Source organism: Symphalangus syndactylus, chromosome 16, assembly GCF_028878055.3.
Source record: "Symphalangus syndactylus isolate Jambi chromosome 16, NHGRI_mSymSyn1-v2.1_pri, whole genome shotgun sequence".
Taxonomy (NCBI): Eukaryota; Metazoa; Chordata; class Mammalia; order Primates; family Hylobatidae; genus Symphalangus; species Symphalangus syndactylus.
In genome coordinates this window covers 15,427,644-15,445,252 of record NC_072438.2, presented here as the reverse complement: position 1 = coordinate 15,445,252, position 17,609 = coordinate 15,427,644, and the positions used below count along the sequence as shown (strand labels likewise).

At 49.0% G+C, this 17,609-nt stretch overlaps 1 protein-coding gene across 2 annotated transcripts in view; it reads right to left on the bottom strand.

The window, feature by feature from the left end:
- PPP2R2C (protein phosphatase 2 regulatory subunit Bgamma) overlaps window positions 1-17,609 on the bottom strand; it is a 242,700-nt gene that overhangs the window by 210,058 nt on the left and 15,033 nt on the right. The window contains exon 2 of one of the 2 annotated variants that reach the window (XM_055245414.2): window positions 2,073-2,179. The exons of the other annotated variant lie outside the window; for it this stretch is intronic. Coding sequence (XP_055101389.1) covers window positions 2,073-2,121 — 49 coding nt within the window. The 5' untranslated portion in view covers window positions 2,122-2,179. The remainder of the gene's footprint in view (window positions 1-2,072; window positions 2,180-17,609) is intronic. 2 annotated transcript variants of the gene reach the window in all.

The window sequence follows — 17,609 nt, the reverse complement described above, 5'->3', positions numbered from 1 at the left end:
CCCAGGCTGTAAATGAAAGTAATCATAAGAACACATGCCCGAGACCCAGAAGAGAACATGGAAGGAGTAAAAACAAACAGCCCATGTCATACAAGTTGGTCACAGCCAAATCCTCTTAGGCCCATGAGCATAAGCTTTGAACAGGATTCTAAACTGCAGAGCCTCCCAGCCTCCCTCAAACAAGGCCGTAAAATGAAACAGCATAGGTCTTTCTCCAGCAGAGAAGAGAGTCCCTTCTGTAATTCCTCACAAAGACCTGTCCTCCTGCCCCAAACAAAAGGTGCCCCGGCACAGGCAGAACAACGGTGGGGTGCCAGGGCCTGGTACCCATGGCTCTGGTACCAGCCGTCCAGGGCCCAGCACCCCATGGCCAGCACTGAGCCTAAAGAAACATACTGTTTTATGTTGTTAATGCCTAAGAGGCACAGCTGCTTAAGGCTGCCTGGGGACTGTAAGTCTGCAGTTGACATTGCCACCAAATGCAGGATTGCAGACTTTAAGATTCTCTGAAGATGTTGTTTGTGCCTCAAGTAAGGGTAGAAACTCAAGATGGCAGCACGTTATTTATAACTGAGCACACCAGGAAACACTCTAATGTCCAACACAGGAAATTGGTTCAATAAATGAGGATCTACCTACAGGCCCGTCGACCTTGGTGGCCATTACAAAGCAGGCTGCTCGGTGAAAAGGTATGTGTGAACACGCCCCCAATACACACACACATCAACATCCAGCAAAACATATACATATCCCAACACACACACACACACATCAATAAGCACACCACACAGCAACACACACACACCCCAACACACATACCCCAAATGCATACACACCCCAATACACACACATCCCAACATGCACACATCAACAGGCACACACCAACACACACACACACCAACATACACATCAACACACATCAACACATACACTAACACACACACACCAACACACACACACCAACACACACACCAACACATACACATATCAACAAACACACACCAACACACATACACACACAATAAGCACACCACACAGCAACACACACACATACCCCAACACACATACCCCAAACACATACACATACCCCAAACACATACACACCCCAACACATACACACATCAGTAAACACACATCAACACACACACACATCAACACACACATCACACATCAACACATACACCAACACACACCAACATACACACCAACACACACACAACACATACAACACACACACCAACACATACACATATCAACAAACACACACCAACACACACACCCTAACACACATACTCCAACACTCATACACATACAGCACACATACATCAACAAACACATCAATACACACACCCCAACATACACACCCCACTGTGCAAACACATCAACACATATGACACGCACGTACTAAACACACACACACATCAACACATACATTAACACACACATATCAACACACACACCCCCAAACAGATACACACCAACACACACTCCCCAACACACACAGCCCGCACACTCCCTCGGGCGCCTTCCTGCACCCTGTGACAACCCTGTCTCCCCATGGCTGCCCTGGTGGATTTCTCGCGGCACTCACACCCAGTCAGGATCCGGTTAACAGACTGACTCTGTCTGTCTGGGTCTGCCGCTCAGTGTGGGCCTCGAGAATCATTATCTGCATGCCCACTGCTGCAACCCCAGGGGCAGGCCCAGTGCTGGCCACGGCGGGCACTCAACACTGTTGGCCCAGTGAGTAAACAGCGCTCCTGGCTCCTGCCCCAGCTGCCTGACAAAGTGACCCTGCCACAGTCCACAAGGAGGTGGCGCATGAGGGGGGCCTCACCCATTGGCCCAGAGACAGGGGCGGCGATGGGGGCTGGCAGGGTGGGGCCAGGGCCCAGGCGGCAGGAGCCAGGGTTGGGGGGCCCAGGGGCCAACGCAGGGGAGGGACCGGATCCCAGCACCGTGGGGTCCGCTTCCCGCTGTCAGGCTGGCGCTGTGTCGGGCGCCTGTGACCCACAGCCCACGTCCCCAAGCTCACCGGCGCTGCTGCCCGGCTATGAGAACGGGCTTCTTACCGGAAACTTCCATCAGCTGAGGTGGCCTCAACGTGTCCGCCTCACGCATCCTGAGAGAGGTGACTAACACAGGTCATTTCAAAAAAGGTCTTCTTTCTATTTTACTTCTATAATCAGAAAAAAAAACTAAAGTTGAGCAATCAAAGAGCCTTGGTGCATGCACGCCGCCACACATCACATGCAACTCGAGCACCGCCACCCACGGCAACCCTGGCCGCCGCCCGGCAAAGCTCCAGCCAGCCCTGTGCCGGGGTTGGAAACGCCTCCCTCCTCCCGGCTGCAGGAGCCACCTGAGCCTCAGCTTCCAAATCTGTGAAATGGGGACAACACACCACCTTCCCCTCGGGCTATTTTGGCCCCAAATGGGGTTACTCCTCCCCATCTCCCATCTGTCATTTGTCTTCAAACTTCACCCCGCAGCAGCTGTTTCCCCACAGCCTACGAAATCCCTCACTAGGGACTCCAGGTCACTCCTGCTTAAAAACATGGAACTGGAAGCCCCACCCCACCCCATACAGGCCCACAGCCCACTCAGGCATAGGGACGGCTTTTCCTGGCCAACTTCTGAGCCTGTGGATGAGAGCACATGGCCACTGAGGTCCCACTGCAGCTCAGCTGAACTGTCGCCACCTCCAGGAAGCCTTCCCTGATGCCCTGTGGCAGGGACAGCATCCCACGCTGCAGTCCACTGAACTAATACTTACCTTGAGGTTGCTTGGCTGCCTTTATCACAGGGTTAGTCCCGCACCACCCCCACCCCTGACAGCTTCTTTCCAGCTCCTTCCATAGCATCTGACCATCATCTTTTCCCCACCTCACTCTGTGTAGCTTGAGGAAGAGATGAGGGTTTGGTAAATTATCAACAGACACTGAAGGAGAGCCTCTCAGCCTCAAGGTGAAAGATAGGAACTATAAGCCCGGGATTATGAAAGGAAACATCGCTCTTTCAGGGGCACACATAGTTTTATGGGTAACTTCAAAGAAGGTAAGACGTTTAGAGATGACCCTGAGTTGAACAGATTTCAACAACTAGTATGCACAGTGCACTTTCCTTACTATGTAAAGAACTCTTACAAATCAACAAGAAGACAGAGATGAAAACTCAGTAGAAAAGTGAGAAAAGGAGACTCACCAGTCATTCACATAAAAAGAAACACACACGAAGAAAGAAAAAGAAATAATTCTTTAATCCACATAAGAAGAAAGGCAAGTGAAAAAAGATGTGTCCATTTTCATCATTTTAAAAGAATGTGAATTAAACCACAAATGTAGCACTTTTCAAATATGGCAGTGACCAAAAGAGGCCCCGTGGCCCATACCCCGCAGGAGTGTTATCAGTGGGGAAAGCCCCTCCTGTGCAGGGTGGGTGCGGTGGAGAAGGCGGCACCTCCACAGGGGGCAATTTGACAACCTGAGGCTTCTCAATGCACAGGCCCCTTGTCTGCTAGGGATTCAGGTGTAAATCTCACTCTTGTATCAAGAACAATCATTTCCAGTGTTGTTTGTAATGGCAAGTATTGGTAAACGACATACATGGACATCAGCATGGACCTGGGGAAATAAGACACGGCCATCTATCAGTGGATGCTAAGCAACTGTTGAACAGGATGAGGCATTTCTATGTGTGTGTGCCAATATGGAAAGATATCAGGTCAGGTGAGGTGGCTCACACCTGTAATCCCAGCACTTTAGGAGGCCAAGGTGGGCAGATCACCTGAGGTCAGGAGTTCGAGACCAGCATGGCCAACATGGTGAAACCCTGTCTCTACTGAAAATACAAAAATTAGCCAGGCGTGGTGGTGGGCACCTGTAATCCCAGCTACTCGGGAGGCTGAGGCAAGAGAATCACTTGAACCCAGGAGGCGGAGGTCGCAGTGAGCCGAGATCGCTCCACTGCACTTCAGTCTGGGCAACAGAGCGAGACTCCATCTCAAAAAAAAAAAAAAGGAAGAATGACATCAAACGGAAAAAAAATCAACGTGCATGGCATGGAGGTCTAAAAACAAAGGACACACATATAAATGCTCACCAGTGCAGAGAAATGTCTGGAGGATGCACAGGCGATTACATGGGGAATGGCTCTGGGGTTGAAGGGAGAGTGAGCCTTTCAGTTCACCTCTTCTGTTTGGTTCAACCATTAATTTTTACACACCTTCTAAAACTTTGTTTTTAGTGGCATGGCAACTTACAGATTAACCCTTTCCATAAATATTATTCAGCCTGAAGAAAAGAATAAAATTCTGACACATGCTACAATGTAGACGAACCTTGAAGTTTTTTTGTTTTTTTGTTTTTTTTTTTTTTTGAGACGGAGTCTCTCTCTGTCTCCCAGGCTGGAGTGCAGTGGCGCCATCTCGGCTCACTGCAAGCTCCACCTCCCAGGTTCACACCATTCTCCTGCCTCAGTCTCCCAAGTAGCTGGGACTACAGGCGCCCGCCACCACGCCCGGCTAGTTTTTTGTATTTTTAGAAGAGACGGGGTTTCACCAAGTTAGCCCAGATTGGTCTCAATCTCCTGACCTCGTGATCCACCCACCTCAGCCTCCCAAAGTGCTGGGAATACATACATGAGCCACCACGCCCGGCTGAAGATATTATGCTAAATAAAATAAACCAGTCACAAAAGGACAAATACTGTGTGATTCCACTTATATGAAGTCCTGGAGGAGTCAAATTCATAGAGACAGGAAGTGGAATAGGGGTTACCAGGGCTGGGTTTATGGAGAGTTGGTGTTAATGGGCACAAAGTAAAAGCTCTGGCAGTGGGTCGTGGAGATGGTTGCACGACAATGGGAATGTACCGGATGCCACTGAATTAGACACTGAAAATGCTTAAAATGATTAGTTTTATGTTATGTATATTTTGCCACATTAAAAACAATCCAAAAAAAAAGTTCTGCATTCATCATTCCATTTAATCTTCCCGACGGCCCACTGAGGTGGGCACCCCTACAAGTTGAATGACTTGTCTCAGGTCCCACAGCTGGGGCATCAGATTTGGGAATCAAACCCAGATTCCCCTCTTCCTGGCTCTTTACCTGCCCCATGGCTGCTTCCTCGGGGTAGAGATATCGGCATGGAGAGGTGCCCGCCGCGCATCTGCCAAGTTCCACCGACACACAGGTGCATTGAGCCAAGTTCATCGCCCCCAGCGACGCAAGCGTTTCAGAGCAAAACGGAAACATACGAGGATGATTTAACAATCTGTGTTATGATGGCGCTAAACACACCCAATGGTGGGAAGGGAACAAAATCCCCTGCTATTTTCACTAGGCAAAGAAAAATGAAATGAGGTCATGTCATCTTCCAAACGCCAGTAACGCGGCAAATGAAATTGTAAAATAAAACCTCAAGTCATCCACCACGGCAGCAGATGCTCCCTTGGCCGAAGAAGCTCGGGGTTCAGCCTTGGAGCTGTGGCACCACCCACACCACGTGCTACATTCATGAAAGAGCCGGCCGCCAATGCGCTCTGTCCTTCTAACTTGTTCTCGTTACAAAGGGCAGACGCGTGGAGCTGGCTGCTCTCCCGCGCCGTCATGAAATGTCCTCCCGGCCCTGCTGCTTTAGCTACTCATGGGCGGGGACCTTGTCGGTGTATCACTGCTGTTTCCTGGTACCTGTTCAGAGCAGGTGCTCCACAAATACTGAGCCCGTTATACAGCGAGTGATTTATTATACAGCTCAAACCTGCTTCTGACTTTCCACCAGAAAGGGCTAGATTGCTTCCCCCTAAAATCTCCATGCTGCTGTCTTCACCCCTAGAACTCAGGATGTGACCTTATTTGGAAATAGGGTAGTTGCAGATGAAATGCATTGAGATGGCGTCATTAAGCTGAGTCCCTAATCCAATATGCCCGATGTCCTTCCAAAAAAACAAAGAGAGAGGGCGGAAATTTGGACACACAGACACACACGCACAGGGAGAGTGCCGTGTGAGGATGGAGGTGGAGGTTGAGATGAGGCTTCCACAAGCCAGGGAGTGGCACAGGTTGTGGGCAAAACACCAGAAGCCAGGAGAAGAGGCTGGGACAGATTCCCCCCATAACCCTCAGAGGGCACCAACCCTGCCCACACTATGACCTTGGACTTCTAGCCTCCAGAACTGGGGACAATATATTTCTGTTGTCTTAAACCAGCCGGTCTGTGGACTTTGCTCTGGCGGCCACAGGGGACTCACACATGTACTATGTTGCGCTTCACTAGTCTCTCTCCCAAGTCTAGTGAACTTCCAGACTATTTCAATGACTGAGCTTTATAATATGTTGTAACATCACGGAGGACAATTCCTGCCACTGCTTTCCTTCTCTCCTTTAAAAAAAAAAATTAAAAATCTACCATTCTGAAAGTTCTTCTCAAGCCCGGACTACAGAAGCGCCTGCCGACCAAGCAGTGGTCAAGGGTGGCAAGTGCGTGGGGAAATGGAAGAATCAGATCTGGGGTTTGCTGAGTGTCCCTGCAGGTGGAAGCTGCACTAGGCATTCCTGATACTCTCCCTTAGCCTCACCACAACCTTGCGGGCGATACAGGAGTCTCCCCATTTGACAAGTGAGGCCACTGAGGCACAGAAACTAGATCTCCCCAAGGACGTGCAGCTGTGTGGGTAGAGGGGTCTGGGTCCTAGCCACCGTGCCTCCCTATTCCACTAGAGAAGGCAGAAAGCGGCCACGTGGCCACCTGCCCCAGGCCCGTGGGGACCCTGCAGATAGTCCCATCCTGCTCTGTCGCCTGGCTCCAATGACACCAAGCTTCTCACTTTAAAGCATATGCAGTCTTTAATCACAGCTTTATTGAGGCATAAGCCATATACCATGCACTTTACCTTTATAAAGTGTACATTCAGTAGTTTTAGTATATTCACAGAGCTGTGCAGCCCTCACCATGATTTACTTTTAAAACATTTCATCACCCCAAAAAGAAACCACATGTTCATTAATGGTCATTCCTCAAGCCCCTAGCCCCTAGTAACCACTAATTTGCTTTGTGTCTCTATGAATTTTCTGATTATGAACACTTCCTATAAATGGAATCATACACTGTGTGGTCTTTTGTGTCTGGCTTCTTTCACTTAACATGATCTTAGCATGACGTGTTCAAGGTTCATTGATGTTGTAGCATGTGGCAGGCCTTCCTTCCTTTTTAGGGCTGTATAATACTCCACTGTATGGATAGACCATATTTTGTTTACCCATTCATCAGTTGATGGACATTTGAGTTGTTTTCATTTTTGGCTGCTATGAATAGTGCCACTATGAACATTCATGTGCACCTTATTGTATGGATGGATGTCTTCAATTCTCTTGGGTAGATGCCTAGAAGTAGAATTGCTGGGTCATGAGATAAATCTATGTTTAACCTTTTGAGGAACTGCCAAACTACTTTCCAAAGTGGCTACACCATTTCACGTTCCCACTACAGTGCATAAGGGCTCCGCACACGTGGTTTCTGCATGAAGATGGGTGTGCTCAGATTGGTCTCTCCTTGTGCATCAGGGAGAGACTGATGGGGATACATGCGAAGGAAGCAAAAATCTCCATTTGGGCTTCCCGGCCTGTATCAGTTAGGAGCTGTGTTAGAAAGCTAGGAAGAAATGTAGGGTTTTTCTCTTTTATAAAATAAAGCCAGAGGCCGGCAATCCAGCACTGGAGCAGAACTCTGTGTTGTGGATAAGGCTCCAGGTCCCTTCTGTCTATCTGCTTCTCCATCCTTAGCATATGGTGTCCTCAAGTCACTTCATGATTACAAAATGGCTGCCATTGCTCCAGCCATCACATTCCAGACAAGAAGAAAACAAGGGAAAGGGCAGGTGCCAGCTAAGTCATTCTTTGTGGAGGATCTTTCCCAAAAGCCCCACCCAGTGATCTCAGCTTATGTCCCATTGGTTAGAACAGGGTCCCATGACCACCTCTGCTGAATTACAGACCTGGGAATATGAATTTCAGCTGGGCACACAGCCCCCTGATTTAAGTCAGGGCTGTTAGCCAGAAATCCAGGAAAAATGGATATTGGGAAGACAACCAGCATTGTCCTATGTTCCATTCTCCAAAAAATAGCTGCCACCTGAGGGTTGCAGCATTTCGGAGTTACTAGAATACAGGTCAAGATTAATTAATTAATATCTGTTTCTCTCTGCCTGCTGTCCATCACGTAGGTTCCCTGTCACACAGGAGCGCTGGAGCAGAGGTGGACAGAGTGGTCAGATCATCAAAAGCCCTGCCCTGACCAGACCAGACCCTCGCAGGGAACCATGAGTTGCTTTGTTTGTGTGTTTGTTTGGCGAGACAGAGTCTCACTCTGTCACACAGGCTGGAGTGCAGTGGCGCGATCTCAGCTCACTGCAACCTCTGCCTCCTAGGTCAAGCAATTCTCGTGCCTCAGCCTCCAGAGTAGCTGGGACTACAGACACCTGCCATCACGCCCAGCTAATTTTTGTATTTTTAGTAGAGTTGGCCACGCTGGTCTCAAACTCCTAGCCTCAAGTGATCCACCCACCTCGGCCTTCCAAAGGGCTGGGATCACAGGCGTGAGCCACTGTGCCCAGCCATGTGAGTCATTTTCTAACTTTAAAAAAAGGGAGGAGGGGAACCAAGTGGAATCCCTGAGAAGGCAGTAAATTGCTGACTGAGCTATTGATTCCCTCGCTGCATAGGTTCCGTCATCTAACAAATATTTCTCGAAGACCTAGTGTGGACTAAGCTGCCAAGTGCTTTAAGGGATTCGTGACAAATTCCTGCCCTTTATCCAGGAGCTAAGTCAAATGCACTCGTGATCACAATAAAAGACCACAGTACCCTCCAAAAGGGACACTGACATTCTACAGAGCTTAGGGAGCAGTGTGCTCACTTCCAGCCACCACGTGAACAAACAAGCCCAGAGAGGTGCTGTGACTGTCCCTGGTCGCCCAACAATAACCCCTGGAGATCTGCACTAAACAAGGCACACCACAGACGGAGGCCACACTGGAGGCAGAAGCCAGTCCTATGCCTAGTGGATGCTCCCCCAAACCTCATGATAATCTTCAAAAAGATTAGTAAAGTAAACAAACCTCCAACAACATTAACTAAGGAAGAATGAATTTGACGGGACAGAACACATTACAGAGATTTAAAAGATAATGCGAGAATGGCTGGGCGCAGTGGCTCACGCCTGTATCCCAGCACTTTGGGAGGCCAAAGTGGGCGAATCACCTGAAGTCAGGAGTTCGAGACCAGCCTGGCCAACATGGCGAAACCCTGCCTCTACTAAAAATACAAAAAATTAGCCAGGCATGGTAGCATGGTGGCAGGCACCTGTAATCCCAGCTACTAGGGAGGCTGAGGCAGGAAGAATTGCTTGAACCTGGGAGGCAAAGGTTGCAGTGAGCCAAGATCGCACCACTGAACTCCCCCTGGGTGACAGAGCAAGACTGTCTCAAAAAAAAAAAAAAGAAAGAAAGAAAAAGAAAAAAAGATAATGCTAGATTATTGTGAAAACTTAGAAGAAACAGATACATTTCTAGAAAAATACAGCTCACCAACACTGACACGAGAAGAAATAGAAAACGAGACTTTGTGCTTCCACTGTAAAGTTTAAGTGAAAAAGCCACAACCTTAGATATTTGCAACCCATTTGAACTCAGGATTCATGTGCAGAATATATTAGAAGGAAAAAAATATTGTAATCAATTTTTGGAAGACAACCCAACAGGAAAAAAAGCAGGGAGGCCTGCATTTCAAAGAACAGAAACATGTTTGACCAACAGAGTGGACTCAGAGAGGGGCCACCCAGACGCCCGGCAAGGAGGGATCTTTGCTGCAGCAGGCAGGGTGCTGTCAGGAGACACCTGCAGGGTGGATCGCCTCCTGTGACTGGGCAAGCGTGAAGAAGCAGCCATCTGGGCCCAAGGCAGGACGCGTGGATGCACCACCGCAGCCCCTGAGCTCCTCACAGTCAGCCACAGCTGTCACTGGACTACAACTTGGCTCAGCTCTCCCTCTGCCCAATCCTGCTGCCTTCCCTCATCAATCAGGTGTGGACCCCAGGAGCACCTCCTAATCAACACCCCACACACAGAATTCCAGCTCAGCCTCTGCCTCCTATGGGCCAACCAAGGCAGCCAATGAACATGGTCACCAAAAAAAAGGCAATGGTTAAAAAAAAAACAAGTACCAGGCCAGGCGCGGTGGTTCACGCCTGTAATCCCAGCACTTTGGGAGGCCGAGGTGGGCGGATCATGAGGTCAGGAGTTCGAGACCAACCTGACCAACCTGGCCAAACCCCATCGCTACTAAAAGTACAAAAATTAACTGGGCATGATGGCACGTGCCTGTAATCCCAGCTACTCAGGAGGCTGAGGCAGGAGAATCGCTTGAACCCAGGAGGCAGAGGTTGCAGTGAGCTGAGATCTCACCACTGCACTCCAGCCTGGGTGACAGAGAGAAACACTGTCTCAAAAAAAAAGAAAGAAGAAAAGAAAGAAAGAAAAAGAAAGAAAGAAAGAAAGAAAGAGAGAGAGAGAGAGAGGGAGGGAGGGAGGGAGGGAGGAAGAAAGGAATCTTCAAACACAGTGTTAGATGGCCAAAAGCAAGGCCTGCTCTGTGATTTTATTTAAATTGCAAATGCAGGCAACACTAACCAATACATTGTGTAGCAACACCAAAACTAAGGTAAAGCCAGAGAATCGCTGTTACAGTTCCCTTAGAACAGAGGTGTCCAATCTTTCAGCTTCTGTAAACCACACATAAAATACACTAACACTAACGATAATTGTCTTGGGCCACACATAAAATAGACTAACACTAACGATGGCTGATGAGCAAAAAAAAAAAAACTCATGTTTGAAGAAAGTTTACAAATTTGTGTTGAGCTGCATTCAAAGCCATCCTGGGTCACATGCGGCTCTCGGACCCCAGGTTGGACCAGCTTGCCTTAGATGGTGGAGTGGATGAACGCCCAGTGGAGGGCCACTGGGGGCTTCTAACATCCTAAAATGTTCTACTCTCTCTCTTAGCGTGGATGGTGGGTGCACAGATATTCATTTCGCGATTTTGCTTAGGCTAGACATACGGATTACATACATTATGAATAACACAGCAGGTCTAACAGACCCCAGAGAGTTGACCAAAGCAGGAAGTTGTCTTTGTGTGGAGGAAACAGAAAAGGATCATTCCGTACACTTTATTTTAGCCCTGGCTGGCGAAAACCAGGGTCAGATATGAGAGAAAAATGAGACCACAGAGCTGCCCTGAGAGACCAAGTCAGGGCTAGCCAGGATTTTCTGCCAAACTATTACAGAGAAGGCGAGGGAATATTTACACATCCTGGACCCTGTGGTGGACATGAAAGCTCTACTGTATTCTGTATCTTGTCCTAAAGATAAGTTTCCCTCTAGAATTGTTTGCTGAGAAGGCATCAAGCTTTCCTTAAGATGGAGAAGTTTATCCACAATAATCCCAATGACTGGTGAACTTGAGGCCACACTATGCTGTTAAAGGATGCTACGGTTATTAAAACACTTGTTTCAGAAAAATGTTTGTAGATTTGAACTCTGGAGTTTTGTCTAGTGAGGGTGGTTTGCCCACCACCCTGCCAGGCGCTTAACTCTCTGAAGCATTGCTGATGACTCTCTACTTAACCTACAAAAGAACCACAAAGACTTCTTACCCCAGCCAAAGGCAGGTTTCTTTCTTAGAAAGCATCCCCTAAAAAATGAAAGCACACAGTGGATGCTCAGTGGGTGTGGGCGGAGCTGATGCAGTTCTTACACCTGTCCTGGGAAGGTGGAGAGCAGAGGCTCACGCCCTCTCATGGTTCCCGAGGGCCTCGCATCTGGGCCTGGCGTGGCCCCCACACTGAGCTGTAGCTCTGGCCCCCACGTCCCAGGAGTGGGGTGAGGCTCAGGAGATAACACCAGTGAACCAGCTTTGAAACTGCAGAGGGCAATTCAGACGGGGAGGCCTCTGCTCTTCCTCTTTTCAACCAACCAGGAAGGCTCCACCTCCTTCCAATCTTCTCCCCAACCTGGGCAGCAGATGAGTCTGTCTTTTCCCAAAGACCAAATTCCTCCTCTGGGGACACAGCTATTTTTTCCTACTGAGGAGATGCCACGGAGCTGGCCACAAGGCTCAGAGGCCCTCCCAAACAGAAGCCCAGACGCTACTTTGTGGGAGCAGCATCCAGCACCGCTGCCCTGATGCACACTGGCTGCCAGAATAGGCATCACAGGCCTCTCCCCTGATGTCAGCTGCCAGCAGGAGAGCTGGCCAAGGGACCCCTGAGAACCATGCTTAACCAAGCCGCTGACATGGAGACAGGGAAGCAGCTAGGGGCCACCCAGCTTGTCACATAAAGCATGAGTGCAGAGTGCCAGGAAACAGGCTCCCTTCCCCTGCCCGTCCTGCTACCTATGACCTCACATCCCGGGCCTGGACATCCAGTTGCCACCTCGTGACCATGAGCAAGAAGCCCACACCTAAGATACTGCCCCAAGCAGTATTGGGGGTGGTAAAGCCAAGCATGTTTCTTTTATGTGGGTCTGCTCTCCGTAACACCCACGAGGAATCTCATCTCTGACTTTGGGCCCCCGAGCTGAGCTGTCAACACAGCAGCCTTCACTCATCCAGGGATCTGCCTTCCATGGAAGACCCTCGAGTCCCCAGAGTGGACTGCCCACAAGGAGGGGAAAAAGAAGCCCAGTGTCCCCCGACCCAACCGTCCTCACCCTGGCCCCATTCGTTTACTGAAGGACAAGAATCAGACTCAAAGAAAGAGGATCTGGTCCAGAGCTGAGCTTGGCAGAGCAGGAAGACAGTGGAGCCTGGTTCCTGTTGGCCTCACCCAGCCAAGCCATGAGCTCTGGACGGCAGGCCCCTTGCCTTTTATGGTGAAAATGTTTTTACAACCCTATCTCTCTCGGTTCCAGCTACCGGAAGTCCATCTAGTGAATGTTCCTCCTACTTGTAGCTGAATGCTTTCCTAGTTTATTATCATTATTATTTTCATTTTTAGAGATGAGGTCTTGCTCTGTTGCCCAGGTTGGAGTGCAGTGGCATGATCACGGTTCACTGTAGCCCCAAACTCCTGGGCTCAAGCGATCCTCCCAACTCAGCCTCCCGAGTAGCTGGGATTAGAGGTGTGGGCCACGATGCCCAGCTAATTTTTTTTTAAGAGATGGGATCTCACTATATTGCCCAGGCTGGTCTCTAACTCCTGGCCTCAAGTGATCCTCCTGCCTCAGCCTCCCAACGTGCTGGGATTACAAGAATGAGCCAGCACACCTGGCTTCAAAAGCATTCCTAAATGGTATGTGATTATTTGCACAAAGTGTCCCCCTGTGTTTGGGCAGAAAAGGAGGAAGTGTAAGCAAGAGTCTTCCTCTTGAAATAAAAACCACCGGCCAGCTAACACCCTTCTCCCTGTGCTCTGCAATTGTGGATGCCCCAAACAAGCAAATTAACACAAACTCCCAGAAGCAAACCAATGCTACAATTGGAAAACAATGTCCCTGTCACTGCACATTGAGGTTGATTCCAGGTTTGTTTTGTGTTGTTCCTACTGTCAAATAATTCTGCAGTGAATTTAGGCAGAAGGAGATTTCTTAAATTTTTTTTGATAATTTCCTCAGGATAAATCCCCAAGAGTGTAAATGCAGTGTCAGGAAGGATGATGACTTTTTCCAGTGCCTGCTGCCTAATGCCAGGCTCGTTCTCAAAGGGGGCCCCACAGTCTGGGGCTCTCCCGGGCTCACCCTCACCATACCAGCACCAGGAGATACGTTATTAATCAAAATAGATAGATCTGAAAAAGTCAGGCCTATTGCCTCCTCCAGACATTTAGGAAAAGCTCACATAGTTTTTAGGGATTTGCTAAAAATTCATTTCAGAAGCTCTACCAATGCACCAGTATGTCAACATCTGCCTAAGTAACAACAAAATGACTGAAATCGTGTTATAATTTATCGTAGTAGCCGTGGAGCTCAAAATCAATAAGTTAATTTACCTCCACTAACAAGGTGCTTTAGAGGCACAAGTGAGTACAAAATCAAATGCCTAAAAGGTGCAGGCCATGAGGGACCAGGCATGCCAGAAGCAGAAGACTAATCACCAAAAATTACTGTCTTAAGTCTCAGGTGTAATAAAGCCAGGCATGTTTCTTTTACATACGTCTCTTTTCCATGACACCCGTGAGGCTCAAGGCAGAGAATTAGATACTAAGGAAAAGGCTCTGGGCCAAGGTCAGGGGGCCTAGTTCCCATCCCAGCTCAGACATGAATGCACTCAGCAATTCTGAGCCAGTGGCAGCAACCTCTCTGACCTCAGTTTCTCCTATAGAATCTCTGAGCAACCCTCTTCTTCTAAGAATCCCCAATTCCCTGCCTGACTCTTGTCCAGCTGGGGCACCTCGGGTGGGCAGTTTCATTCTTCAGGGCCTCAGTTTCTTCAGCTGTAAGGTAAACACAGTAAGGCAACGTTTGCTTCCCTCTTAGGGCCGTCATATGGAGTCAAACAAGATATTGTAGCAAAATCAGTATTTCGCTGACCAACACCTACTGTTGATTTAGCTACAAACGGTTGTGGGAATAGAGGTAGAAAGCTATGGAAGGCAATGCTCCAGCACCACAGTTCCCTGGAGGTGGGGTGGGGCGGGGGGCAGTTTCCAGAGAAGCATGAAGAGATGGAGTTATTGGGACCCACAAAGCACAGAATCAACACGTGGCTAAACGAGAAGGGCCCTGAGAATGATAATAGCAGCTGTTGCTGACTTAGCATCAGTGGTGCACTGGCCACTGTATTCAGAGCTTTGGGGACATATCCATGGGAACCCTGCAAGGTCAGGTTTATGGTCAGCATCTTCCATAAGAGGAAGACATAAGGTTCCAAGGGTGGCTGTGGTACAGCCAGAGTCAAACCGGTGATCACAGGCAAGGCAGGGTTGAGCTGGACATCACATCTCCTGACCTCACACCTGGGAGGAGGTGCACTGGAGGGGCCCTTGACACACAGCAGGTGCTTTAAAAAAAGTATTAGTAGTGGTCATAGCAATAGGAATAATAGTATCTTGAGATTACTAAAATCTTCAGCATCTCATTAATCCTCACAATAACTTCTTAAAGGAGCTGTGGTTATCATTCCCATTTAACAGATGAGAAAAATCAAGGCTCAGGGATGTGCAGTGACTAGCCCAGGGCCACACAGCTGGTGAGTGGTAGATTCTGACAAAGCCTCCCCAGGCCTGCACCCTTCACTAAGCATCTCAGCCATCCCTTCTCTTTCCAACCTCAGGGATGCAAAGGTTGGGGACCACATCTTGGGAATATAAAACAGTATATTTCTTAGACCCAAAGGTGTGTTTGTTTTCAAAGGAACAGAAAACAGGGCTGAAGCCCTCAGGAGCTCCCGGGCCCATCATGTGCTCCACCCGCTTTCAGAATTTCAGCACCAAGAACAGCGACAGACTTAAATCATGGCGCCCTCTGGTGGTCTTTATGAGAAAGGGCAGGCCGTGAAGCGGGGGCTCTGCCGAGGGTCAGCCCGGAATTTTTGGAAAACGGTGGGGACAAAAGATGGAAGAGGGGAGAAAAGGAAAGAGGGGAGGAAAGAGAGATGGGAAGAAGAGCAACAGCTAATGGCCCCCAAGCACAGGTAGCAGACAGCCTCTAAATGCTCCCAGCGGCTCACATCCACCTGATAACCTGGGGTTGGGGGAGCATTTGGGGGAAACTTGTGCAATCCAGACCTCGGCCTATAAAAACATTTACTCATCTTCAAAACATGCAGTCACTCAGATTCGACGATTATCAAGATTTTGCCACACTTGCTTCATCTCTCCCTTTTTTTCTCTTGCCTATTTTTTCTCCACTGGAGATTTTAAAGTAAAATCACGCCCTTACACTTCAGCATGCATCTCTAAAAATATGGGCACATCCTTACATAACCAAAATGCCATTATCACACCTAACAAAGCAACAATAGCTTCTTGGACTCATCTAGTAGAGTCCCTGATCTAACCTTCCTGAGTGTCTCGGTGAAACCATAAGAAGGGATGATAAGGAAGCTAACCAAGGAAATAGCAGATTCTCGCCCCTGACCCCACTGGTCACCCTGTGCTCCAGTACCCCTGGCAACACTGAACACTGGGTGCCTTCTGGCAGGATGCACTGGAAAGCCCACCTCACCAATAACCAAGCATTCCTGCCAAGAAAAACAGGCCTGAGGCTCAATCTAATAAAAGCTCTGCGGATTTCTGATTATGAAAATAGAGGGGCGGGAGGGAAGTGCCAAAGGACACCGCAGGGAAGCCATAGATATACCCAGAAGACAGGACCTCCTACAGGATAAAGGACCCAGTGTCTGCAATGGGCCTGGGCCATGTGCAAAGGGTGATCTTTCAACTAGTGGTGCTGAAACGACTGGACATCCATATGCAAAAACGCAACGGGACATAGGCCTCTCACCTCAGAGAAAAATTGGTTCAAAACAGATCACACACCTACATGTAACCTAAAACCATGAGACTTTTAAAAGTCTCAAATAAGCACATAAGAATATGCTCAACATTTTTAACCATGGGGGAATTACAAATTAAAATCATAATGCGGCCAGGCACGGCAGCTCACACCTGTCATCCCAGCACTTTGGGAGGCCAAGGCAGGCGGATCACTTGAGGTCAGGAGTTCGAGACCAGCCTGGCCAACATGGTGAAACCCCATCTCTATTAAAAGTACAAAAATTAACCAGGCGTGGTGGTGGGCACCTGTAATCCCAGCTACTCCGGAGGCTAAGGCAGGAGAACTGCTTGAACCCGGGAGGCAGAGGTTACAGTGAGCCAAGATCATGCTACTGCACTCCAGCCTGGGCAACAGAGTGAGACTCTGTCTTAAAAAAAGAAGAAGAAGAAGGAGAAGGAGAAGGAGAAGGAGAAGCAGAAGGAGAAGGAGGAGAAGGAGAAGAAGAAGAAGACATAATGGGGCACAACCATACCTGTTAGCATGGCTAACACTCAGCCTCTCTGAGCCTCCCCGTCCCCCACTGGTGGAATGAGATGGATGACAACCCACCTTCTCCACCTCCAAGCTTCCTGCTCCCGTCCTCACAGCCACCAGCCAGCACTTCCTAAAGCACAGACACAAGGGCTGATGAGGGTGCAGAGTGCCTGGAACCCTCATGCATGACATCTGTGGATGCAAAGACAGCGCAGCGACTCCTGAAAACAGCCCTGTATTTGGATGCTGAGTCTGTCAGGAGTGAAGAGGTTTATTGGGAGGTCGCACTTGTTAAAGGTAAAAGGTAGAAGAGCCAGTGTGGGCAGGTAGAGCTTCCCGACAGCCATGCAAGTGTCACTGACCCTCTCAGCCAACCAACAGCAAGCTCCAGGGCAAAGGCTGCCTGCCGCAAGAGTCCTGGGATGTGTAGAAATGGGCAGGTCCTAGAAACCCCTCCAGGGGACAGTCGTTGGCTGAGGGCTGCCAGAAAGAATGGCCTTGTTCAGTGGCAGAGGCAGATCCTGAAGATGCCAAAATCCAGAGACAGTCAAGCAACTGCCTGCCCTGAGGCTGGACAG